General features: G+C 42.2%; 1 protein-coding gene across 1 annotated transcript in view; it reads right to left on the reverse strand.

The window, feature by feature from the left end:
* itga3b (integrin, alpha 3b) overlaps positions 1 to 26,683 on the reverse strand; it is a 58,661-nt gene that overhangs the window by 13,379 nt on the left and 18,599 nt on the right. Inside the window, exons 2-14 of the mRNA XM_080747453.1 lie at positions 17,839 to 17,966; positions 13,967 to 14,049; positions 11,738 to 11,987; positions 10,591 to 10,689; positions 9,774 to 9,978; positions 8,597 to 8,799; positions 6,760 to 6,848; positions 6,498 to 6,634; positions 5,804 to 5,893; positions 4,483 to 4,550; positions 3,979 to 4,124; positions 2,307 to 2,456; positions 1,585 to 1,682 (exon numbers count right to left, since the gene is read on the reverse strand). Coding sequence (XP_080603579.1) covers positions 1,585 to 1,682; positions 2,307 to 2,456; positions 3,979 to 4,124; positions 4,483 to 4,550; positions 5,804 to 5,893; positions 6,498 to 6,634; positions 6,760 to 6,848; positions 8,597 to 8,799; positions 9,774 to 9,978; positions 10,591 to 10,689; positions 11,738 to 11,987; positions 13,967 to 14,049; positions 17,839 to 17,966 — 1,746 coding nt within the window. The remainder of the gene's footprint in view (positions 1 to 1,584; positions 1,683 to 2,306; positions 2,457 to 3,978; positions 4,125 to 4,482; positions 4,551 to 5,803; positions 5,894 to 6,497; positions 6,635 to 6,759; positions 6,849 to 8,596; positions 8,800 to 9,773; positions 9,979 to 10,590; positions 10,690 to 11,737; positions 11,988 to 13,966; positions 14,050 to 17,838; positions 17,967 to 26,683) is intronic.

The following is a 26,683-nucleotide window of genomic DNA, read 5'->3' on the forward strand; positions in this document are numbered from 1 at the left end:
AAAAATGAGAGAGGCTCTCTATTCAGGAGTGGTAATTTAGCCTCAAACCTTTTGAAAAACGTTTTTGGGACATAAACAATATGACATAAATACTTTTTAAATGCATGGTGTATCACCTTTAAGTGCAGTTTAAGGTTACAAGGTTACAGAGAAGTGTGAAAAGAAAAGAAAAAGTACTGTGTTGTGGACAGTGGAAAAAAACGCAAAGAACAAAAAAGAAGAATGTCGTCGTTGTCGGGCAGGAAACCTCGTATCTCCAAGTTTTCATATTTGTATGTTTTTTCGCAAAGTAAAGCACTGCTTCATCACACACGGCCGTTGCACAAAAGTAGTGAAAACAGCCGATCTACAAGCCGATCTACAAGCCGATCTACAAGCCACACAACGCCTCGTGGTGCGAGGCGTTGTGTGCTTGTAGATCGGCTGTTTTCACTAGTTTAATACATTCACAAATACAAAACGAACGGTTTTGGACATACAAGGTTTCCACCTGACAACGACGATATATATAAAGTGTCGAAAAGCAGTCAATGCTCATAAGTGTCACATCACAACACAAATAGCAATACTTAAAGCACAACTAATCAATTTGAAAACTTTAGTTACTTTAGATTGTTGATTATCATTATAAAACATACATTAACCACTTCAGTCAAAAAAAGGACTATATCAAGTACGTTATTTCCACGTCCGTTTTACCAAGTATAGAGGGTTTAAAGGGATATTACACTTTCAAAACTTTTTTTTCGTCTAATTAGGCTTGTATGAACACCCTGAACAGTTTTTAATTTGCTTCATTCAGTATTTAGATATTGATGTAAATGTTACCAGCACCAACACGCCCAGGCCCTCTCCACATACACACCCATTGTAACTTCAAACTCCATTTTAAACCCTGATAGATTCATTAAAAACACCCATTATTTTTTCTGGTGACTCATAATACCCTCCTAATACGTGAGCAGACCGTGTTTTTTCAATAACCTTTTTCTTTTATTTTTAATAATTCTTTGGGAAAATGGAAAACATTAAATACAATAATATTTTATTGAAAATAAATGAAAAAAGTTATTGAAAAAAAACACGGTCTGCTCACGTATTAGGAGGGTATTATGAGTCACCAGAAAAAATAATGGGTGTTTTTTAATGAATCTATCATGGTTAAAATGGAGTTTGAAGTTACAATGGGTGTGTATGTGGAGAGGGCCTGGGCGTGTTGGAGGTGGTAACATTTAAATCAAATATCTAAATACTGAATGAAGCAAATTAAAAACTGTTCAGGGGTGTTCATACAAGCCTGATTAGACGAAAAAAAAGTTTTGAAAGTGTAATATCCCTTTAAGTGGTACCGGATATGCAGCTCGGCAAATAAAAAGTCAATTGATCCCAGTGAAGGCAAGAGGATCATTTCACGATAAATGTAAATCTCCACGATACGATTATTGTGAGTGTGTGTGTGTGTGTGTGTGTGTGTGTGTGTGTGTGTGTGTGTGTGTGTGTGTTTTATCATGATAAACAAAAATAACGATTATCATCCCATCACCAATGCACACATGCGTGAATGAGGGGGGTGGGCTCATTTACCCGGGGTAAACGTCTCCCTCTGCGCTGGCATATTTAGCAGTCAGCTGGAGGTTACTGGTGCACTTGTTGTCTAAGCCGCACTCCTTCAGGAAGTTGATCTGTGGAAGTGAGCAAAACAGATTAGAGAGACAGTCATATGTCACGATTATGACATTTTACATGACGATTAATTGTCACTCAAATAATTGCGATTAGCGATTTAATTGTGTTTTTGTCGTTGACAATTACATTTCTGTTTGGCTTTTAAGCTTTGAAGTTGCTCATGGCAATTATGACACATAACCTAAATATACAAAGAAATTACTGACATATTTGACAACTTTATACTTGAAAAAGATCATTTTGATAGGGGAAATAGCCGATCTACAAGCTCACAACGCGTTGCGATGCGACACGTTGTGAGCTTGTAGATCTGCTATTTCCACTATTTTCAAAATATTCGATCATATATGAACATTTTTCAACATGTAAACGATTATGACGATTATCACAAAATAATTGCGGTTATGTCAAATAATTGCGATTATGTCAAATAATTGCGATTAGACGATTATGTAATAATTGTGAGAGCCCTAGAAGTGAGCAAAACAGATTAGAGAGACAGTCATATCTCACACACAAGACCACGACTAAAACTATATCAAAATTTGCTTTCAAAATCAACACTGTACAAACACTGTATGAACTCAGCTTTACTGTACGTATATGTACAGTATACATACCTCGGTTCTTGCTGTGAGTTTCTGCTTCTGGCTGAGACTGGGGAAGTTGTCCAGGTTCTGGAGCTTGCCCGGTCTGAGCTTGGGAGTCTGCTCTTGGAGGGACACGTTGAGTGAAAACACCACGGCCTCCAGCTTGTCCCTGACGTTGGGCTGCACAACCAAACCAAGGCTCTTAGTTCACGTCAAACAGTGGCACATGGCCACAGCAGCCATATTGGTAAAGAAATTGCTTCCTTCATTGTTACCAATGATACCTATTAGGCCTGAACACATTATATTTACGCAATATTTTATGCTTTAAATATTAAAAAATAATAGCAGATCTACAAGCTCACAGCACGGCACCGAGTGCCGCGCTGCGAGCTTTTAGATCTGCTATTTTTTAGAAATCGTGAAAATTAGAATTTTGACCCGATTCTATAAGTGTCTTTTGAATCCTTCTAAGGTTTTTGGAAAAAAATCTGTGTTTCAGCAATCTGGCCAGCCATCGTCAAAGAAAAGGTCCTTTTCACTCAACTGGAGCTCAGTTCTTGAGAGACTACTATGTCAGTGGTGCTCAAACCTTTTCATGTGAAGGACCCCAAAAATGATATTTATTTGGCCACGGACCCCCATTTCAAAATATCTAGTTCCAGGGACCACCCAGAAGCAAAATTTGAGTTACAAACGTTCGCTTTGAAAATACATAGATTCAAAGATTTGCACACATTTTCACAACTTTTTCAAAAATAGCAGATCTACAAGCTCGCAGCGCGGCACTCGGTGCCGCGCTGTGAACTTGTATTTCTGCTATTTTTCACTGGTTAAAGCATTCAATAATTCTAGGCCTGTATGGGTTAAGGTTGTCTTCCATTCTTGTCAAACAAGGTCAGGGTGCTGACGTTGTGCATGTTGGCACACTGGAACTACACCAGTGGGTCTCAAATTGGGGTCCAGGGACCCTCATGGTTCCTTGAGGGAGTTCCAAATGGCCCTTTGCGGGTGTGCAACTCAGAGAGTGTACAAATGTACACTCTTTCTACACTCTCAGAGTTATGGAGGTCCTTGAAATGATTACGTTTGAGAACCACTGTGCTACACTAAATGGAACAGAGCCATTGGTAACACCTGTGAAGGAAGTAAGGAAGGGGCCCAGTTTTCTTTCCAGTAGGTCAACAGCAACAGATTGCCTTTCAATCAGTGTTGCCAGATATTGCGAGAGAAACAAGCCACCGGGGTATAAGAAAACAAGCCCAAAAGAAGCGACTAACACGCGAGTACTTTAAACCTGTATACATTGTGCCTCGTTGTGAGCTTGGCACATCTGCCTGTTTTATCTTGGGAAAAAATATTTTAAATATTTTTGAAACATTTTAACAACACAAATCTGGTTCGGGGGTCCCTGCCCAGCACAAGATGTTTTCAGCTGGGGATACAATTACATATTAATTTGGGGGTCCTTGCTATGAAAATGTTTAAGAACTACTAAATTAACAACATTAGGAAACAAGCCCAAAATAAGCAACTACACTTTAGAAAACAACCCCCCAAAAAATGCAACCTGCAGCCAACTACCACTATTTACAAGCAACTTTACAGATAAAAACAAGCCCAAAGTCTTGTATAATAAGCAGACATGGCAACACGTGTGTGTGTGTGTGTGCGTGCGTGCGTGCGTCTCTCTGTTCCTCACCGCCACAGTAAGCTGCAGCACTGCACATTTAGGTTTGTGGGAGGGCAGGTTCAGGGTGCCTGTGAAAGTGTCCTCTTTGTTTTCCACAAAGAGAATACGAGCGCTCTTCCTCCTGTCCATATCTGTCTCCACGGTGTATTTCACCGCTACGGGGAAAAAAATAAAATAACAGAGCAGTGATTCTCTACTGACCTCACATAGGGATAAAGTCTTTATGTTGGTCATGAATCCAGGAGAAACTAGAACAAACAATTGAATGCATTCTTGAAAGAAAATCTCTACTGGTATAGTGAGTACACCGAAGAGAAATTAATAAATGGTCAACATTCAATGAAGATAGCAGCCATATTACATGACTTCAGTATACACAACGTTTACTTTGAATGTTAATACATATCAACTGTAGTTTTTAAACAGCAAAACGTATACATACTGTACACATACCACCTGAATATTTAAAATATATATACATTTTCATTTATCTAGGTAAAAGAGGACACTTACTGATATCTTTCTTAAAGTCTTTGCTGCCATTGCTGAGGGTGTAGTTAAAGCACACAGTGGCTGTAATACTGCAAGAGACAAAGGACTGCCATTAAACAAACATTCTAATGGCAACAATGATAATATGATGTCATTTTTGCAGAGGTTGCAGGATTTCTATTTTACAATCTACAAATGTAAGATTAGAGAGGGATGTCCAAGAACAAATTCATCACACAAATTTGCTTTATTGTGGCTGCAAAATTATTTTCACTTTTGCACAGTGGTGGAAAACGTACTCACACACACATTTTACTCAAGTAAAAGTATCAATACTGCAGCATAGAAATACTTTGTTACAAGTAAAAGTCCAGAATTCAAAATGTAGATGAGTAAAAGAACAGAAGTATTGGCATCAAAATATACTTAAAATGTTTGAAAATAGCAGATCTACAAGCTCACAACGCGTTGCATGGCCTAGGTATAAAATGGAGTAGAAGTAAAATAATTGGAAATTGGACAAGTAAAGTACAAATTCCTCAAAATTGTACTTAACTACAGTACTTAAGTAAATGTACTCAGTTACTTTACACCGCTGATGAATAAACACTTTTGCACTGTAGTGAACTGAACTACTAACTAAAGCCTGATGTATCCTTGTGTCGCCCACTGAAAATGGATTACAGATTGGCCATTTCCGGTGCACGCCACACTTCACAACCAAATATAAATCAGACATGCAGTAACTCCCTGTGTGGTCTGATGAGCTGTGGTGATTTGTTACGTTTCATATTTATTGCAAACACATGTCCCTTTTGAGATAAGATACCGGTAGAATAGAACAGGGGTTCCCAAACTTTTTTGTCTCAGGGCACCCCATAAATATTTTTTTAATCCGAGGCACCCCACATTATAATTTTCACTCCCAGCACCTTATATTTATAGCATATCGTCGTTGTCGGGTGGAAACCCTGTATGTCCAAAACCGTTCATTTTGCATTTTTCATCTATAAAATGTTCTAAACTAGTGAAAACAGCAGATCTACAAGCACACAACGCCTCGCGGTGCGAGGGCTTTGCTTTACCAAAAGACGTACACATTTGAAACTTGGGAGATACGAGGTTTCTGCCCGACCGTGACGATATTTTAGTGATTATGTTGCGAGGAAAACGTTGAGATAATAGCCATTTTGGTTTGGAACTGACTAAAAATAACTTTGTACTTCAAGTTTAAAATTATACTAAATATTTTTTCAAGTGTCCAAATAAATTCCAAATACTATCAAATGATCTCGCGGCACCCCTGGACTTTGAAAACTCCAGGAATAGAATATGTTCTCACCATGCTGGTTTCCCAAGGGTACACTGGTTGACATCCACAATCAGTGGCTGTACAGTGAAGTTCTTGAAGAGGTGCACAACAGGACGAGATCTGAGAAAACAACGTAATGGAATTACACAAAAGGAAGAAAGGCACCTCAGTTAAAACCCATTTAGGCCTAGAATTATTGAATGCTTTAACTATAAAAAATAATCGTGAAAATGTGTGCACAGTTTTCAATATACTTTTTTAAAAGCAAACTTTTGTAACTCAAATCTCTGCTTCTGGGGGGTCCCTGGAACAACATATTTTGGGATGGGGGTCTGCGGCCAAATAAATGTAATTTTGGGGGTCCTTGACATGAAAACGTTTGAGAACCACTGATTTAGAGGAAGGATTTAGAAGTCGTGTCAAAGATCGGGTCAAAGATATTCAAAGACTTGCACACATTTTCAAGATTTTTCAATAGTTAAAGCATAAAATAATGTTTAAAGTTGTTCAAATCTAACGCGACTCGGGTACATTCCAGGTATTTGAGGGTTAAATAATTAATTACAGCAGCAATGTACAATACATCAATTTACAAGTGCAACATAAGACGAAGAATTACAACGAATTACACAAGATCCTCACACTATGCAATACTACAAGAGCTGGTTTGATGCAGCAGATATTTATCATTCCCGGGTAGTGAATATCTCTTCAAAACCAATACCTGAGCAGGGCGATGCGATCATCCAGGGATCCAACTAGGATGTCTGGGTATCTGTTCCCATCCATGTCCATCCCCCCGTTGATGGAGTAGCCAAAGGTCTGGAACCCGCCATTGCCCACTGACTTACCCTCAATCACCTGCAGAGGGTGACAAAGCCACAGAGGATTAAAAAAAACTGATAATTGAGTAGAGCTGAATGTAATGTGAGTTATATGGTTGGAGCTATAAGTTGTGCCTATAATAATATCCACCAGGCTGTTACCTGACTTGGCTCCTCCGAGATTCCCTCCCTACTTCCGGTCCATATATAGACTTTTCCTGTATCATGGAAGGGGGCGCCCACGGCCAAATCTATGGAAAACAGCAGCAGCACATTGGTAGGGATATTCAAGGAAACAGAATGAAGGCTGAAGGAAAGACTGCAATGGCAACCTTGGGTAAGCAGTGTGTTTGCCCTCTAGGTGGCACAAGAAAGCAACAAGGAGAATACCACTCTTCACTGTAAATAACTTCTCAGATATAAACATGTGTAAAATATTGAGACAGGCAATAATGTGTCACTTGTGTTATATATGTATACTATTTGCAAGATTTAAAAAAAATGCACAATGCACTGCTGGATATGAACATTTATCACATACAATACCTTTGTGGGCAAATGCCACATACACTTCTTCCTGTTTAACAAAGCATAATCACTGCATAACTCATTAAATAACTAAGTAAATAATGACTTCCTTTCCATAGTGTGTAGAGAAGTGAATAGACCCACTGCTGTCCAAAAAACAACAGTAAAGAATGTTGCATTCAAAGTCATTAAGTGTTTTACAATGATGATTAAATCATATCATACATCACACACAACTTAGAATAATAATAACTTAAGTAATTGCTTATTTCCCTTACATTCACAATCAGAGCCACACCTCAAAGCATATGACCAGTATTCTTAACATCTGACCTAAAGAAAGTATGAAAGTGATTTTTGTTGTTGTTAATAATAATAAGTGTTAAATAGCTCTATATTCTGATTATAATAATAATAATAATAAAGCTTTATTTGTATAGCACCTTTCATGACATGAAATGCAGCTCAAAGTGCTTTACAGAGCAGAAAATGAAGCACAGTTACTTAACAGAAAAAATAAAATACACATGAATACAATAAAGCAGAACAATAAAAACATAAAACATTGAAGAACAATTTCAGAACAGTGTGGACGTCAATAGCATCAAAGAGATAAAAAAAATAATTCAGCTAAAAGCAAGAGTAAAGAAATAGGTCTTGAGCTGTGCTTTAAAGCTATCCACAGAGGCTGCCTGTCTTAGGTGTAGTGGGAGTTTATTCCAAACTGTCGGTCCGTAGAAGCAGAAAGCTGCTTCACCATATTTTTTATATTTCATTTTAGGCACATCGAGTAGGTCAGCACTAGAAGACCTGAGTGGGCGGTTTGGAACGTATCTATGCAGGCAGTCATAGAGGTACGAAGGTGCCAGACCATTTAGAGCTTTATAAACAAGTAAAATAATTTTAAAATCAATCCTAAAAACAACTGGGAGCCAGTGTAGCGACGCTAAGACGCTATAATCATTGCTGTCTCGCCAACTCTAAATCTGGCTAAGTAAACAGAAAATGCATTTTCAGGTTAGCCTGACATGGCCATACTAATCACTGTGTACTGTAGATATTAGTCTGGAACTTCAGTGTGAAAGATTCATTTCCAAAGGGGAGGTTATTTCCAGGCTAACCAACTGTATCCAATCAGGAGATTGAACTCATACAGTACAGTACAAATAAGTGACACTGGAAGGGATGACACAAAAACATTAGCGGACAAAATTGGAACTGAAAGACTATTATTAAGCTAATAAATACAGTAGGTACTCTCTCCTGACTGGACAGAGTTGGCAACCCACCAGAAAATGTATTTTGACGAGATGGGGAAATCCCTGTTACTATCAGATTAATATATCACATTTTAACAGTGATGGATTACGTTGATGGAACCAAATACTGATGATTTCCTTTCAATCTAAAATCACAACAAACCTAATGTCTAACTCCACTAATATCGTTCTGGGCTTAGTCACTTCAATACCTTGGAATCCATCTTGGTTGACATCCCCGATGGCGGCCAGGGCTAAGCCGAAGCCGGAGGCCACGGGGCCTTTCAGCACCATGGTAGCAGTCTTCTGGAAGGAGCCGTTCTCATTCATGAAGACGTACACAGCTCCGCCCTCGTACGTCCCGTCGTTCATGCGGTCAAAGTAGAACGGAGCGCCCACAATCAGGTCGTTCCAGCTAGAACAGACAAAACACACACCGATTATAAGACCTGAGGCAGATTCTACAAACGTCTTCTCAATCTTATATGTTGCCGTATCAATTGCTGTATCAGTGGTGCTCAAACTTTTTCATGTCAAGGACCCCCAATTAGCCTGTAGCTATGCCCCTCCCAAAAAGCTTTTGTCCAATGTTAGCTTAGAATAACTTCCTGCTTGCCAAGGCTTGGCAAGCAGGAAGTTGTCACCTGACAACCAAAGAGCACCTTTCCTGGGAGATTTTTACTCTACAGCCAAACAGATGCACTCCTTACTCTCTGTTTTCTACAAATTAATAATATTGATAATAATCAAGAAACCAAAACGGTTTGATTTCTCACAACATTGTCAAAGTGTTGCATGTGGCCTGCAGACACACTGTGGTGAATGGGGTATGCCTAATTTGTTTGTTGATTTTGTCGACTAAAACTATGAAGAAAAATTACTGTTGACTACGATTTTTCACTGATGACAATAAAAACTAAGCTATGATGACTAAAACTAAGACTAATATATTGACAATTCCTTCAACAAATAAAAACTACAGTATAGTAAAATGTTAGGGAGGGACTAGTGGACATGAGATCCAGTAGAACTAAAAGACAAGTCATTTTCTGTTTGTTTGCGCTCAGGTGTTGCACTCTGAAAATAGCCAATCTACAAGCTCACGTGTTGTGAGCTTATAGATCGGCTATTTTCATTTTCAGCATGCAACCAAGTGTAAAATCAGGCATTACAATGTCATCAAGGCCTGCCAAAACTTCCTACCAAATCTGTAGATTTAGTCGACTAAAATCTTAAGATATTTAGTCGACTGAAACTAGACTAAACCTAAAACATTCCAGATGACAAAAATGTGACTAAAACTAAACAGAATTTTATTCAAAAGACCATGAAAAAAAAAAAAAAGAAAAAAAAAATCTCTGTCAAAATCACCACTGCCTGGTAACATACTCATCACTGTTGAGGTCGGCGACAGCCAGGCTGCTGCCAAAGTAGGAGCCCACTTGCTCTCCAGGGAGGACCAGCGCCGGTATTAACGAGGTGCCTTCCTGCCTGCCCAGCGTCACAGAGCCCTTGGACTCGTCCCTGGGAGACCCCGTCACCACTGTGTATTCGTCACGAATCAGCAACTTCTTCTCCTCCACGACCGCGTAACCTGTGAAACCCGACGTTGAGATATTTTAGAACGTCATACGCCAAGTAAGGTTATGTGTAGCTTTAAATACTTTCAAGTTGTGACGAGTACATTCTGTCGGTTACAGTTCGTTTTCTTCTGGGAAAGGGTCACGTGATATTGATGCGACCAATCAAATAAAGTAAAATAAGAAAATACAGGCAGAGGGAAGGGTCTCTGCAAATATAGACACCTCCACACAGTGGGACATAATAATATGACAGGGATTCTATACATTGTTTAGGAGGATCCTGAAAATGTAGTGTCACTATGTGTAGATAAACATGTTTGTTCCTCTTTCTGGTTCTCCTTCATACATGCAGTACATGCAGAGAGTGTGTGGGGACCGACATTGCAGTTTTTTGTATATTGTACTTATAACTGTTAATTTTTTGCACATACAGTGCATTCAGTTAGCTGCAACTACTGTTACACACATGATAGGCAAACACTTCTGGACATTATATCGGTGATCGCTGAACGTATTCTGGAGTTTTTCAACTATGTGTAGAACTACTACATTTGTGTATGTTGCTGGACCTATCCCATTCATCGCAGAAGCTAGAGGAGCCAGAAGCTAGAATACATACATACCCATGTAATTGTCTTTTTTTTTCAGCTGTCCAAACTCCCAGCTGTTCATGTTCCACTGGCGCTCAGGATCCGGGTCTCTCCACGTAACAAGAACATTACCTTCAGAAAAGATAAACCACCGAACAATGTTATTACTTGCTTCCGACAAAATTGACTGCTTTTCCCAGACAGGGAATAATCCTATTGTTAGAGTAATACTCTGTAAGCACTGTAGTTTCCGACGGGTGGTTAATCCATGTCTGCCAAACCCACCTATTATTTCAAAGTTAAGTCACAAAACACACACTTTTTAGCTTTATAGATGTAGCCATTGGGAGAAGACCTGATTTTTACTGCACGTTTGCCGTACCAGCACCATACCTGAGGAATTATTGTTTGTTTGGTGATTGGACGCGACAATGAATGCTCAGGTAACTGCTGGTCTGATGTGGTTAGGTGACTGCTTGGATGTGATGAGGTTACAGAAGACAATAGTTTTGTGTTATATTTTTAGCTATAATTTGCTTCTACACTGGAGAAAGAACTGTAAAAGCTGTATAAGTGCAGAATATATTCAGATTAAATGCACGGAGGAGGACCTTCTATAATGGCCTTGAATCTATTCACTTTACTCTCTTGTGTCACAAAGCACTATTTCATTGTGATAGTCATAGTCATAGTCTTTTGAATAAAATGTAATTTAGTTTTAGTCATATTTTAGTAATCTTAAATGATTTAGTGTTAGTCTACCGTAGTTTTAGTTGACTAAATATAATAAGATTTTAGTCGACTAAATTAATGTACAGTTGATTTTGTCGACTAAAATGTATTGTGGCAGCAGGCCTTGATGGCGTCGCAATGGCTGATTTTACACTTGGTTGCATGCTGAAAATAGCCGATCTACAAGCTCACAACGTGTCGCAGGCCGAAACGTTGTGAGCTTGTAGAGCTCACAGCGCAACACCCAAGCGCAGCCAAACATAAAATGCCTTGTCTTTTATGTTTTAGATTTGTTGACCAAACTGTCAATATGTTTAGTCTCAGTTTTAGTCATCACAGCTTAGTTTTAATTTCGTTTTCATCAGTGAAAAAAGGTAGTCGACGAACATTTTTCATAGTTTCATTGATGAAATCAACACTGCTTTGAGGGTAACTCCTCAGTGCCCACCTTGCCAGTAGTAGCTTCCTGGAGTGCCCATGTAGATGTCAGTGTCGGTCATGCCACCGGAGATGCCCATGTTGCACATGCCTTCCATCTCAAAGTCGCTGTTGGGGTTGCACACGCGGGGCTCGTCGTCCTGCCATATGTCGCTGGGGTCAGACGTCAAGTCGTTGCTCCTGATGAAGCACTTCCCCACCATTCTGCGCTGCTTGTCCGTGCCTCCTTCGATGAGCTTCACGTATCGGTGGCCACATGCCTGGACAGCAGATACGGGTGTATTACAGCAGTGGTTCTCAAACTCTTTCATGTCAAGGACCCCCAAATTGACACAAGAGATGCCAGGGACCCCCATATGGGAAGTTTTTACGGCTCTAGAAGTGATTCCCAACCATTTTAAGGAATAAGGACTATTTCACGGACTCCCTGGTTTGACATGGACCCGAATTTAATGTCATTTAAATCTCTGGGACCCCAATTTATACTGTAAAATCAATGTTAATTTAACTCTGAGAGTGTACATTCCATAAGGGTCCATTTGGTTCCTCACTATTATTTAGCTGGGGACTCCCTCAAGGACCCCTGGGGATTCCCGGACCCCACTTTAAGAACCAATGTATTACAGAACACGCTTTTGTGTTTCACAAAATGCCCCATGCCAAATGTGGCAACATTTATGTGGCAACCACTGCACCAGAGTGTGATAGTGTATAGTTTTTTTTCAGCGTGTAGTTGTTACAAATTGCATTCTGACAACCTCTAGAACCTGATTTCAGACTGAGATCATTGCAATTGAAATTGTATGTCTTTATTTAATTCCCGTATTCACAATGTTTTGGTCACATGGACTTTCAACGGGCATCTGTGCCTGACTAAATAAATACAGACACAAGTTAATATTTCTCCTTTTTTTTAATTACTTCTTTATCCTGCACAGCTGCACTTGAACCCACTTGGGTAGGATGTGCACATGCAATTTCTTACTGCAGCTTGTGACTTTGCTACACGATACAATAGTCCTACACTAAATAACACAGTATTTGCACCAAGTAACCATTTACTATCTAGGCATTTAGCTCTTATCCAGAGCAACTTACAAATGCAAGACTGGAGTAAGTGGCCTAGTCAACAAACAACCGGTAAAGTAAATAGTAAGACAAATTGGTGCTACAAGTAACTAGGATACCAGGTAAACATCACACCTGGCATGTTTCTGAACAACATTCTTAGCATTTGTTTTCAAGCAAACAGTCTTTGCTAATGCTAAGGAACTAAATAAACAAGTGTCATTGTTTTCATCTGAACCCTTTCCAGGTTTTACCTCTTAGTACACATTGTAGCATTTAATTACCAGTAAGACTCCTTAATCGGGAGATAAGCGACTGTCACGTCGCATACACAAACTTTAGAAGGTGGGAAAATGGGAAATGGGACAGATCCATGTTGATCACATGACTTTAGAGATACTGTGTACCGCTTTGCGTGCATGTTTGCAGGAATAATGTTGGTAAATGAACCTAACTAAACTAACCCTTACCCTATACCATACATGGGCAACTGGCGGCCCGGGGGCCACATGCGGCCCCCACCTTCACTTCATGCGGCCCGCAGGTTAATACCGGAATACTGATATATTATTGATTTCAGCTGTTATGATTCCAAACATGACCTGCTTTAATTATGTCAGTCTATCTTAGTAGCTTAATGACTAGTATAGTAGTATTAAAATTTTATTTTTTATGTCCAATGTATCTGTATTTAGATTCATAAAGTTAACATGAGTATATAACTAAATGTGTTTGAAATTAAATCAAAATGTTACATTTCAGGATTCCAATTAAGAAATAACAAAATATTGCGTTTTGAGCTTGTAGATCTGCAATTTTTGTATGAGATACTAGAATGACAAAGTAGGACGTCGCAATATGCAATGTGGCCCTCTGGAGTGAAGGTGGAAATATAGAGGCCCTCACCATTATCAAAGTTGCCCACCCCTGCCCTATACAGTATACTACAGTATACATGTATACTTGAATGTATACTTCATTGACTGGGGTCCTCAGGGCACTTGGTCCCGTCCCTTTGTCCCTCTAGTCTACAACATATCTCTTCACCGAAAATAGCCTGTCTGCAAGCACACATGTAGATCAGCTATTTTCTAGGAATGGTTACCTATTATGACATGGGACGCTAGGGAGCATGTGGTTAAACTTGAACTTAAATGGCGCATTGTCTCACCATCACCCGTCCCTCTGGTGCGTCTCTCTGGCTGGCTACTGTCACCCCCAGCCACATGCCCTCTACCATCTCTGACGGTTCGGCTGCAAAAAAAAAATGATATGGGTTGAATGTGGGCGGGGTGGGAGGGAGGGAAGCATTATGACAGGTTAGCAGGGCACATCGTACAATCTGCACTATAATGGCAATGTGGTTGATCCTGCTCATTCTCCACTGGTGTGTTCAGGACAGTAGAACCCCGTTTCTTCTGAACCATGCACCAACCAATCACAGATGTTCAAACAAAGAATCTGGTCTTGCTATTCACACAGTCAAATCCTCCGTTTTAATTTAACTCTGAGATAACATTCAAAAAGGGATCTCTGATGATAAAATCAAAGAAAGGGACCCGCACACAGTAAAGAACTTGCAAAAAGAAATGTAGCTTTATTTTTGCAAGTTCTTTGATTTTATTATCAGTGATCCCTTGTCCTACGTGTCGCACCCGTCACCAACCTTTGAGTTTTTTTTTACTCTGAGATAACACAAATGGGATGAACAATTTGGGGGAAATTATGTAGTCTAATCGCAACTATTCTTTTGTTTTGGAAAAGTCAATACAGTTCTGCTTTATGATTAAGTGTGCACGTTTTCAGTTGATCACCCAGACACTCTGCACTACATCTAGATAGCACCATGCAATACAACTTCAGTCACGTCACACCATCCACGAAACGGCAGAGCTGACGGTCGCTTATCTCCCGATTAGGGAGTCTTACTGGTACTTACACGTTAAATACGCGCTGCGGATGCGATGCGTTGTGAGCTTATAGATTGGCTATTTTTAGTGGGCCACGGCATCGTATGACAGAGCATAAATTAGGTATTAGGACGATCACCGCGGTCATTGTCAAGGCAAGACGGGTGTCTTCATTCATGCTCCATTGAAACCCAGATCATACCCTGGCAAATGTTCACCACAAAAATGCACCGTGAGAACACTGACATCAAACATCAAACGTGACGGAGAATCCCCTTATTATGGTTAAGGCTTTCAACCTCCGGGGGGCTCTATTCACCTGCAGGTAGTAAGCTATATCACTTAATAACCCTCAATTAAGATGGACTACTCTTTCAAGCCTTTTTTTCCATTGAAAGCATGCTGTAGAGCAGGGTTTTCAAACTTTTTTGACTCAGGGCACCCCTGTAAATAACCTTTTCATCCACGGCACCCCTGAATTACACTGTTAATTTTTAGAATCTTACATCATCACAGAGAAATATCCGTTTCCATCAGAACTGACTGAAAATAACGTTATACTTGACGTTTAACCACTTGAACCCCAGCATGCTTATTCTGGGGGGAAGGTTCACCAAAAATAGGCGATCTACATCTACTTGTACTGTAGATCTGCTATTTTTGGTGAAGAGAGTTGTCGTAGATGGAAAAAGAACTCATCAAGTACAGTGCAAATCATGTCTGTTTTACTAAACATAGTGAAGTGATATTGATGTAGTGATATTGATGAATTCCAAATTTTATCAAATTATCTCGCGGCACCCCTGGACTGGCACCACAGCACCCCAGGGTGCCCCGTCACCCACTTTGAAAACCCCTGCTGTAGAGATGCAAAAGAAAAAGTGAGGATGTGCTGGGTAATAATGCAAATATGAAGTGCTTGAGGCTCTGCAATCTGTCGCTCAAACTCTTACGCAGAAAGAATTCAAATGAAACTGCAGGGGGTTGATTGGTTTGTCTGATACAATTATACTTCTGCGGATGGAGAGGAAGTTAAAGTGTCTGTAGATGAAAATCTAGGTTCAGACTGTCTATCTGGAACGGAAACAATGGACTTCCTTTTTGTGTTTTGTGCAAGAGGCACGATTAATCCTGCTAGGTTTTCTTTTCACAAAATGGAAAACAATAATAACGTTTTAATTCTGAGCCTGAAGGTGGGGAGGCCAGGAGAGACAATTCCATATGAGGAAAACCATAGTTCAATGACTCAGCCCCAGTAGAGAATGTGAATTGAGGAAAGCCACTAAATTGGTCCACTAGAAGTCACTCTCAAAGAGAGACATCAGCTAAAGGCATAAAACACAGACATTTCTGGTAGCTTTGCTTATTTGTCAACAATGCTCAGCCATAACTCAGTGATAACACACGCTCATGGGCATAAAGTCAATTCTTATGTTTGAATGAAGCAGCTTGAATAGAAGAAGGTCTTGGTGACAGAAGCCTTGCATCTAATAAAGTTTGTCCGTTGCACTGTGCAGTGTGCGGGTGCTTTTATTGATTTCATTTAGCGTTTCTAATTAACAATATTGTCTTGTCCATGTCATGGCCAGAGCTGCCTGCCTACTGCAGAGCTAAAGACCTCAAGCTATATCTTTGTCCATGCCTTACCCCTTATCCTTAAACTTCTTTGCTTTTTTTTTTGAGCGGTGGTCACACCGTCTCCATAGCGTGGCCGTGTGTGTATCCGTGTATGTATGCATGTATGTATGTGTGTCTGTCTGTATGTAGCCTGAGGTGTATGTAGTCCGAGTACCTCTGGGTGACCAGAGAGGTGCTGTTGAGTCTAGCTTGCCCTGAGCATCAACTGCAATACCAGTGGTTGGCCTGAGTGAGCAAGTATGGCTCACACTCTCACTCTCACACACTCACACACTCACACACTCACACACTCACACACACACACACACACACACACACAGATGCTCCCCTCCACAGCCTCCCTCTCAGCTATTCTACTATCCGTCTGAACAAAGAAGCCCACACGCTCTTTTCATATTTTGTGACACTGTAGTATGACGAAGGAGCTGCTGTGCATTCATTTACAAACAAAAATCGGAATATGGATGTATAGCAAAGATATACAAAGGGCATATTGGACTGCCTTCTCTTTTTAGAAAAAAATAATAATTAAAGAGGTGGTGCCATAGTTTTGTTCTTTTTCTGGTTTTCATGTGTCTATGAGGTTGACAGTAATTCATTAGACCCCCTGGTGTGGTTGTTATGAGAAATTTGTATTTGGGGTTTCTTCCTGGAGGCTGACACCTTGTGGGTCAAAAGTGCCGATCCAAAAACACAGATAAAATGACAACATATAATCATCCCCTCCCCTTTTACCATTCACCCAACACTGTGGGTGTGGCTAACTTCAGCTGGGTCACCCAGGCACCCAGGCAACCAGGCATACTTAACACATCTGCCGCCTTACACGTTTATAAACGTTCTATTTTGCCCAGCTATCTACCGCCTTACACGTTACTGTACGTTCTACCGTTTTTGGCCACTGGGGGGCACTGTTCACTAATATATGAGACAGCAATGTGTTCACAGCTCTTTGGGCAGCCTGTGATGCTGATAAAAAATTATAAAAATGTTATTCATGTAATCAGCTTTCTGCACACCTTCTTCAAGATGGCTGCCAAAATGGCCACCATCCACATGCTGTAATTGTTTGTGTGTGTTAATCTAAAAATAGATTTTTCTTGGGGTTGATTATATTTTTCTGCCAACTGCAAGGGGGCAATGGACATCTTCTGAGAGCTTATTTTTTTTCAAAAAATGTTTAATTTTTTTTTATTTTCATTTTAATTTTTTGTAAAAAGCCGGGCAGTACTAAGATAGATTTTTTTTTAACCCTTGGCAGGCATTGTGTTAATGAACTGGTAGGTGTTGCCACATAAAAACCTAATTTTAACTCTTTCTGTACACTTTATTGGAAAAAATCCTCCTCCTAGTATAATTATAATACCGGATAATCATGTTTTTGGGGGAAATAAATCATGGCACTGCATCTTTAAAAAAATAAGAAGGAAATTCATTCCACATTCAAATCCTGTGACTGCCATTTCCACAGTTTTGCTTTGGTAGCAGTGCTTACTTGATGTGACCAAGTCCATTCTGGTGCAGTCCGTGGTCTCCGTGGAGACGGGACAGGAGTAGACAGCACCGGTCTCGTTGACATCCTTCAGCGACAGGGCTTTCTCTTTGGGCGCTCCCACCAGGAGACTGGACACACACACACACACACACACACACACACACACACACACACACACACACACACACACACACACACACACACACACACACACACACACACACACACACACACACACACACACACACACACACACACACACAGTCAGATTCTATTCAGGTTGACTCATAGCCATTTCCTATGACCTTAGACAACACAACACATACTGCAGGAGACACAGGGTAGGGTAAGACGCTAGATTATACGTATGGCCACAGGTGATACCATGAGGCAAGTCTCAACAACAGCAAAACCGATAGCCTATCTCACTCCGGATATTATAACTGTGGCCAGTTTTGCAAAGAGGCATAGGGGCCCATGGTACGTTTACAACATAGCACGTTGCTCACTATTTGCAACGGCTTTTTATCTGAAGCGGTGTTTTTCAAAGGAGCAGGCAGTAGGATATCCTTTGATGTTTTAGTGACTAATTTAACCACTTTCAAACTGGCATGCCTATTTTGGGCATGTCATAATAGGCAAGAAATGTCAAATATTTAAAAATGAAAAAATTGCATATTGTCACTGTTGGGCAGAAACCTCGTATCTCCAAGTTTCAAATTTGTACCTTTTTTCGCAAAGTAAATCCTGCTTCTTCATACAAGGCCGCCGCACAAAGGTAGTGAAAACAGCAGATCTAGATCGGCTGTTTTCACTAGTTTAGTTCATTTAAAAAATGATAAACACAAAACGAACGGCTTTGGACATACAAGGTTTCCACCCAACAACAACAATATACAAGCTTAGCTCACAATGCGGCGCAATGCGTTGTAAGTTGGGACATTTTGGGAAGTTCTTTGGATGTTGTGAGATGGAAGCCCTATAGAGGTCGTTCTTTGGAAGTTCTTTGGAAGTTGAATGAAAACCCTGGTGTGCATGCGCGATAAAAGGTTTTGTCCGGAAGGAGAGTGTACATCAAATAGTTTTTATAGCGCTATGACTGCACAGAGTACTTCCAGCACTAGGGATGACAGCCATCAGACTATTCGCATCATTAGGACATATCCGACTATCGTGCCACTGGAGTTTTGTCATTTGTCAATATGCATTTAGCACTCCTGATGGCTAGAGTGAAATTCGATCAGCAAATGGAGACACACTCACACACACAGATACAGATACAGATACACACACATACATGCACACATCAAGGGTGTGTGCATCAAGACTGCAGACTGGGATCAACAATGTTTTTGCCAAATCCAGTCTCAGCTAAGGCAGTGGTTCTCCAAGTGGATCCCAGGGACTCTGTGGGTACACTACAAATGGAACCAAATTTGTGTACAAATGGAACTAAATGAACCCGTTAGGTTTCCAACACTGTCAGAGTTAAGGGGAGACCTTGAAATGTGAAAGCTTGAGAAACAATGAGCTACAGTAACAGTGTGCACTGTGCATGCATCTACCAGTATGTATGTGTGGAAAATGACTGGGTACAATTTGGAGAAGGCAGGCACTGGTTAAAAACGGAATTATGGCCTGGTGACGTGATGTTAGTCAGAGAGCAGTCACGTGACCTGTGAACTAAAAGATGAGAGTGAAGGAGTTGGAGCATGAACTGTGGCAAGTCTGGGCACCGCAATGTATGCTATCTCTCGCTCTTTCACGCACGCACGCACGCACGCACGCACGCACGCACGCACGCACGCACGCACGCACGCACGCACGCACGCACGCACGCACGCACGCACGCACGCACGCACGCACGCACGCACGCACGCACGCACGCACGCACGCACGCACGCACGCACGCACGCACGCACGCACGCACGCACGCACGCACGCACGCACGCACGCACGCACGCACGCACGCACGCACGCACGCACGCACGCACGCACGCACGCACGCACGCACGCACGCACGCACGCACGCACGCACGCACGCACGCACGCACGCACGCACGCACGCACGCACGCACGCACGCACGCACGCACGCACGCACGCACGCACGCACGCACGCACGCACGCACGCACGCACGCACGCACGCACGCACGCACGCACGCACGCACGCACGCACGCACGCACGCACGCACGCACGCACGCACACACACACACACACACACACACACACACACACACACACACACACACACACACACACACACACACACACACACACACACACACACACACACACACACACACACACACACACACACACACACACACACACACACACACACACACACACACACACACACACACACACACACACACACACACACACACACACACACACACACACGCCCACAGAGCACTGAACCCTGTCTTTTGGCCCACTCATCCAGACGCCCTCTACATCAGCACCTTTTTAACCACGCTGGCGAACTTTGAAGAAAGGGGATTACTCCCTGTGCGAGGCTCTGTGGCAGAACATAGCCTTTACTGTCAGCACTAGATTTATTAGCTCTTCTTTGTAGGTGGGGAGCGCACCTATTTGAAGTATAGGGGCCGTATGTCTATTTGAAGTATAGGGGCCGTATGTCTAGCAGCGTTAGCTACTGTATAACATGCTAAACAGAATGGATATACCAATCTATAATGCTTTGTTATGGCACGATTGTGACATCTCGAGCACAATTCAAACAAACAATGGTTCCTGAGAATGTTTTTGCTTGGCTAATCGGACATAATTACTGGCACAGGAAAACCGTGTCAACTGGGGAAAAAAGGAGAACCAAGCTGTTTTAAGTAGCTTGAGGGTGTAGTATAGCGCTGCATCCAGGTGGTAAGAGGATAATTTGGCCTACAGGGCAGAACGCGTGTGCACACACACACACCTACCTCCCTTAAGCCTGATGGGCATAATAGAGAGTACTAAAGTCTGACGTCAGTGTGTTGATCTGGGTCATAAAGACATTTACAGTGTGTGTGTGTGTGTGTGTGTGTGTGCGTGCGTGCGTGCGTGCGTGTGTGCGCGTACGTGTATGTGAAAAAGTAGGAAGGATGCATGCAGCAACTGGTCCGGCCGGCCGAGAATCAAACCAGAAAATCGCTTATTTTCAAGCGAAACTGTCATTTTCAAGTGGAAAATCTAACAAATATTGCATGAAAAAGGTATATACTAGAATAATTTGTTCCTCGGAGCACAGGTCTCCAACAGGGCAGGTAGCTTATTGTTGGCCAGCAATCTTCCACGGCAATCGGGCGCTGCTTTCATGATTTGTGGCATTTTCTTCAAAACAGGCACAAGTTTGGAAGCCAATCTAAGCCAATCAGAATGGAATATGAAAAAGTGGACAGATGCGTACCAATTGGCATGATATATATACTGAATATATATATTTTTTAAACATTGGCCTCCTGGTGGCGCTATAACAGGCTGGTGTGAAAGATTTGGGGGAGAGGTTCTTCCTTGGCCTCAAGGGAGTGCGCGTGCAGAGTTTCACACTGATCGGTCCAACGGTGTCGGAGATTAGCTGCTCACAGAAATCTGTCTGCATAATGTGCATATCACCACCATGAAGCCAATATGTAGGGTGGCATTTCTTCTCAGCCACGCCGAGGCTTCAGACTCTTTACATACCGTAGAAACTATACCCCATGTGTGTGCCAGAGTAAGACCAACTACCGATGTCTCTGGTTGACATTTCACTCAGGTTTTTTCATCTCACTCATTTCACTTTGTCTGCTGACCTCGCTCAGCAACAAAATAAAAATAAAATAAACAACAATTAAAATAAAACAATTCACAGGAGGCAAGCAGTGATCACCCCGTGATGTGCACTGCAATGTAGTTTCAAATGCACTACATTGCAGATGCTTTTTTGAGAGTAAAAAAGACATGCATGACATGCATGATCAGGGCAGATTGCCCCAGGAAATGTGTCAATGTGAACCAGAAACATCGGTACTTCTCATGAATCGACTGCTGTCTGTAGACAGATCAAGGTTCTCACAATGATTAAAAAAAGGAAAAAAGGGAACTACAGGTGAGGGTGATATGCTTGGTTAATATTTGCAAATGTGGAGGGAGGCATGACTAACAGCTTTATAATATTACACTGGGTGAGCCATACCTACAGAGGCAGGAAGGGGTGTGTGGTGGGTTTGATTATAGAGATAGAGGAGACAGGCTCTACTGACCACACCAACGCAGGCCTCAGTGTTTACTCACATACCCACACACACAGCTCGCTGATAAATGCCCCTATACTTCCTTAATACTCACATGAGCACGTCAGCTAGGGGCCAGAAAAAATAAACATTTGGCCTTTGCCGTGTCACAGTGTATTAACCTGAACAAAGAACAGACTCAGAAATCTCGTTCTTCTTTCGCTCGGGATTCAGTCAAGTGAGTTATGGGGCCTATCCCTCTAGTGTTCTTCGTGCAATTATCTCATTACTATTTCCAAAGTGTTAAGCTTTACGGATATCCAACACATTCTCACCCCCAAGGTGTCAGATACCTGACGCCCTGTCAAGTACAGTATGGGACGCCACGGGTATGCCTACTGCTTCAAGTAGGGGACGCTTCGGGCATGCCCAGTATCCCCTCTATGCCCCCCAAATAAAAGTCATTCCCCTTGTGGGATTCGAAACCACTATGTAGGGTTTACCAGCCACCCAACGCTCCCGACCACGCCACGGGGGGTGAGAACGGGCTGGGATATCATTTCCGGCCTAGGACCAGGAGCTGTGGGAGTTCATATCCCTTTCTTATATCTTTATTTGACCCCAAAGGTTATGGAATAACTAGGACCAGGAGATAAACCAGCGAGGGGATTATATGGACACGTGTGCTTCTGACTGCCTCAAGCACTACACTCTAGGGGCGCCCGCTGGCCTAGAGGAGTTGTGTGCGTTGCGTGCTTGTAGATCTGCTATTTTCATTAGTTTTGTGAAATAGTCTTGTATGATGAAGCAGGGCTTCACTTCACGAACAAACCTACACATTCGAAACTTGGAGATACATGTACAATGTTTCTGCCCGACAGTGACGATACGATATTGTACCTCAGAAGCACAAAAATGTGCCAACCACAACTACATCATTTCATTCATTTGAAACAAAGAGGAGCAATTATCTCGATCTTCTCCCTGTCAACGGGCATTATTATGAATTACCTTGTCATAATGAGTCCACCAAGACAGACTTGTTGGCTCACACAATTTTCAAATGCTACTACCTAACGTCAGAACATCAGAAGTACTGACAATGCGCAGGAAGTAAAGTGCATGTATTCCCCCCCCCCCCCCCCCCCCCACCCACACACACACACACACACACACACACTTCTGTTTTGCTTTTGCAGTCACGTATAACTCCTACTGGAAACCATATTACTTGAAGCCTATCTAGCTTGCTGCTTAACGGAAATGGAAATGAAAAAAACAAGTTTGAAAAGATATTAGTGAACAGTGTGTGTACGACACTTGCGAGGTCAGAGTTACCGACTGTGGAAGCATTCAAAGACTGCAGTAGACAAGTTGCCTGGCTTGAGAGAGCCAAGATGGCCTCTCAGTTGCATCTGTCTCAAATGATAGCAAGGAAAGGTAATCACTTCTAAATGGATCACTTTCACAGAGGTCTGGAGCGGCAGTGGGGCTGAAAGATATGTGGGACATGAAGGACCACTGTGTGTACAACTGGAGCATCATTAGGACGCACTGCTGTAACCAGGCACACATAGACGTCAAAGGGGGCTCGAGCCCCTGCCCTTTTATCCGTCTGTAAAAAGTGCCCTCTCCAGACCAGGAATGCAGTTTTTACTATGGTGAAATAAATACAAATGCCCCCCTTTCCATGCCATACCTGAAGGCAGCATTCGAGAGAATTGCCTTGTCAAAACTCTCTTGAACTTGAATGCAGCATCTTGTGTTCAAAGAATTGCAACATCTGTGTAGACATCCCAGTATTGACTTGATTATGCTTACTTCAGGGTGGTATCTAGCACTGAAAATAGCCGACCTCCAAGCTCACAACACGCCTCGCTGTGAGCTTTTGTGACCTTTTAAGAAATGTCAGCCCCTGCCTCTCTAACATTCTCTGCACGTCCCTGGCTGTAACAACAGGTGAGTGTATTATACTGTATGTAAGAAAAACACAGAAAGAGAAAACAAGTGCACGAAGGCGCGCACGTGTGTGTGTTTGCACGTGTGCACAATTTGTGTGCGTGCGTGCCTGCGTGCACTCCAAACACTGGAATACATGTACAGTGACGCGCATGCTTCTCTGCCAGCCTGCTAAATCAGACATCATGACCACCCAAAGTGTTATTCAACTGTAAACTCACACCGACTGACTCAAAACAAAGATTTAGACGGCTGGGAGAACAAGGCACCATTAGCATGGGGGATTATCCAGACAGAGGGAGAGTGTGAGAGAGAGGGCGCGCACAAGAGAGAGAGAGAAATGTACTGAAATAGAAATAAAGAGAGTAGATAAATTGACAAAAAGCCCGGTGGAGAGAAAGCGTCTGAGAGAAATAGAGAGTGAGACAGCTCTAAATGTCTATGTCTTAGCAGCCATTCAGAAATGGTCGGAGGAACGTTCTCACTGAACTTTGCACAGCGAGAAAAGTAAACAACGCCTTGTACAAGTGAAAGCCCCAGACTCATTGTGTCACACTGCAAACTGGCCCAAGGAGTAGAGGACTGGATTACAGTCCAGCTCTAATCACTGCTGATGAGGACAAGCTCACAGGCAGACCGGCAGACTAATAATGGTGCATTTATACAGCGTCTTTATCCAAGGTCGCTTTACAGAGATTGTGCATTACAGTCACACACACACATTCATACATACACCGATGGAAGAGGAACCCATGCAAGGCACCAACCTGCTCACCGGGAGCAATTAGGGGTTCAGAGTCTTTCTCAACGACTCGACACCAACTCTGGGGGAGCCCGGGATCGAACTGGGAACCCTTCGGAACCCTCTGTGTTCTAAGATGGCAACTCTACCCCTGGGCCACTGTCTCAACTGCCGCCCCTACATATTTAAGTCATATTTATACGCTGTAGTATGAAAAAATAACTGATCTAAATGCAGACGCATTGTTCATTTAGTAGAGCAGCTCTTTTTTTGGCCAACGCCTTGTGTGGTGGAGCATCTGACCTCATTTAGAAAACAATGTACCGCAAAGGTTCTTCTGAAGTTCTTCATCCTCCTCCACATCTTAATAATTCTGCTATTATACCTGTGTTTGTATCACACTGACCTTTGCACTCTTCATCATTGGTTGCGACTTGCGGCTTGTTGTTCCAACAACAAAGATTTCAGGCGTATTCACTGTTGCTCTCATTGTTAAATAACATTATTATGTCCTGGCCTCGCGTAGACAGGGGTGTCACACCAAATTCTGGGCCCTGGGTACAAGGATTCACTCACATTTAGATCTGCTATTTATTTTAAATCGTGAAAATTTGTGCAAGCCTTTGAATATTTCAAATCTTCTAAGGTTTTTTTTAAAGTGGTGCTCAAACTTGTTCGCGTGAAGGACCCCCAAAATGATATGTATTTGGCCACGGACCCCCATCTCAAAATATTTTGTTCCAGGGACCCCTCAGAAGAACGATTTGGGTTACAAATGCTCTCTTAAAAAATACATATATTCAAAGATTTGCACAAATTTTCACGACTTTTCAGATCTACAAGCTCGCAGCGCAACACTTGGTGCCATGCTGTAATCTTGTATATCTGCTTTTTTTCAATAGCTTAAGTAGAAAATAATTAGGGCCCCTCCACCTAGTAACTCAGTCCCACTCCCCCCCTTGTGACGCCCCTGTGTCTGGCTATGGGAGGCTAATTCACAAGCACTGCAGAAGCTGTGGAATGGTCTATATCGCTGGTGTAGGGACGCATGGGTCACCCATGTTTGTTGTGACAATCCCAACAAAATGATGACACCGAGTTTTTGACATAGAGACAAGTCACAAGTAAAAAATAGGATAACTTTCTGTGAACATGGGCCGGCTCACAACTTGTATATATGTTGCATGGTGACATAGAGAGCTTAGACCGGCTGTTTTTGGACGAAGACTGAGAGATTTGGTGTAGACGGAATAAATGATTTTTTTAACACAAAACTTCTCTTCTGGGGGTCCCTGACCCTGACTCCCTCCCTGGCACAAAATATTTTCAGATGGGGGTCCGCAGCCAAATACATACCAACACGGTAGTCCTTGGCATGAAAACATTTGAGAACCACCAACTCAGTGGTTCTCAAAGTGGATTTCAGGGACTCTCACAAAAAGGAACCTATCCTTTTTGTGGGTCTAAATTGACCCTTACAAGTCTGTAACTTTGACAGTGTACAAATGGAACCAAATTGACCCTAACTGATTCGGGCATTTGTACGAATCTGACTCAGGTCTTAATGGGCAAAGTGTTGGAAAGAATCCTACTGTGTGGCTTTAATGCACCGCAGCAGAGCTCACTTTATCAAAGCTGCTTGTGATAGCAGGGCCAGCGAGGCCAAACAGAGCACGGCCCTGTCTTTCACACGCTGCTCCCTGCCTGCCCTTCATGTAACAATGTGTGCACTCCTACCTCCCTGATCATCACCTTCTCATAAACACACTGTCAGGGAGCTTGTCTCTGTGTGCGTGTGTGCGTGTGTGTGTGTGTGTGTGTGTATGTGTGTGTGCGTGCGTGCGGGGGTGGCAGGGACGAGAAGTGAGTAGGTGGAGGAGAGGTGGAGGATGGGATGACAAGACAACCAGCAGCTGCATTCCAACTG

Source organism: Nannobrachium achirus, assembly GCF_963921795.1.
Source record: "Nannobrachium achirus genome assembly, chromosome: 18".
NCBI lineage: Eukaryota > Metazoa > Chordata > Actinopteri > Myctophiformes > Myctophidae > Nannobrachium > Nannobrachium achirus.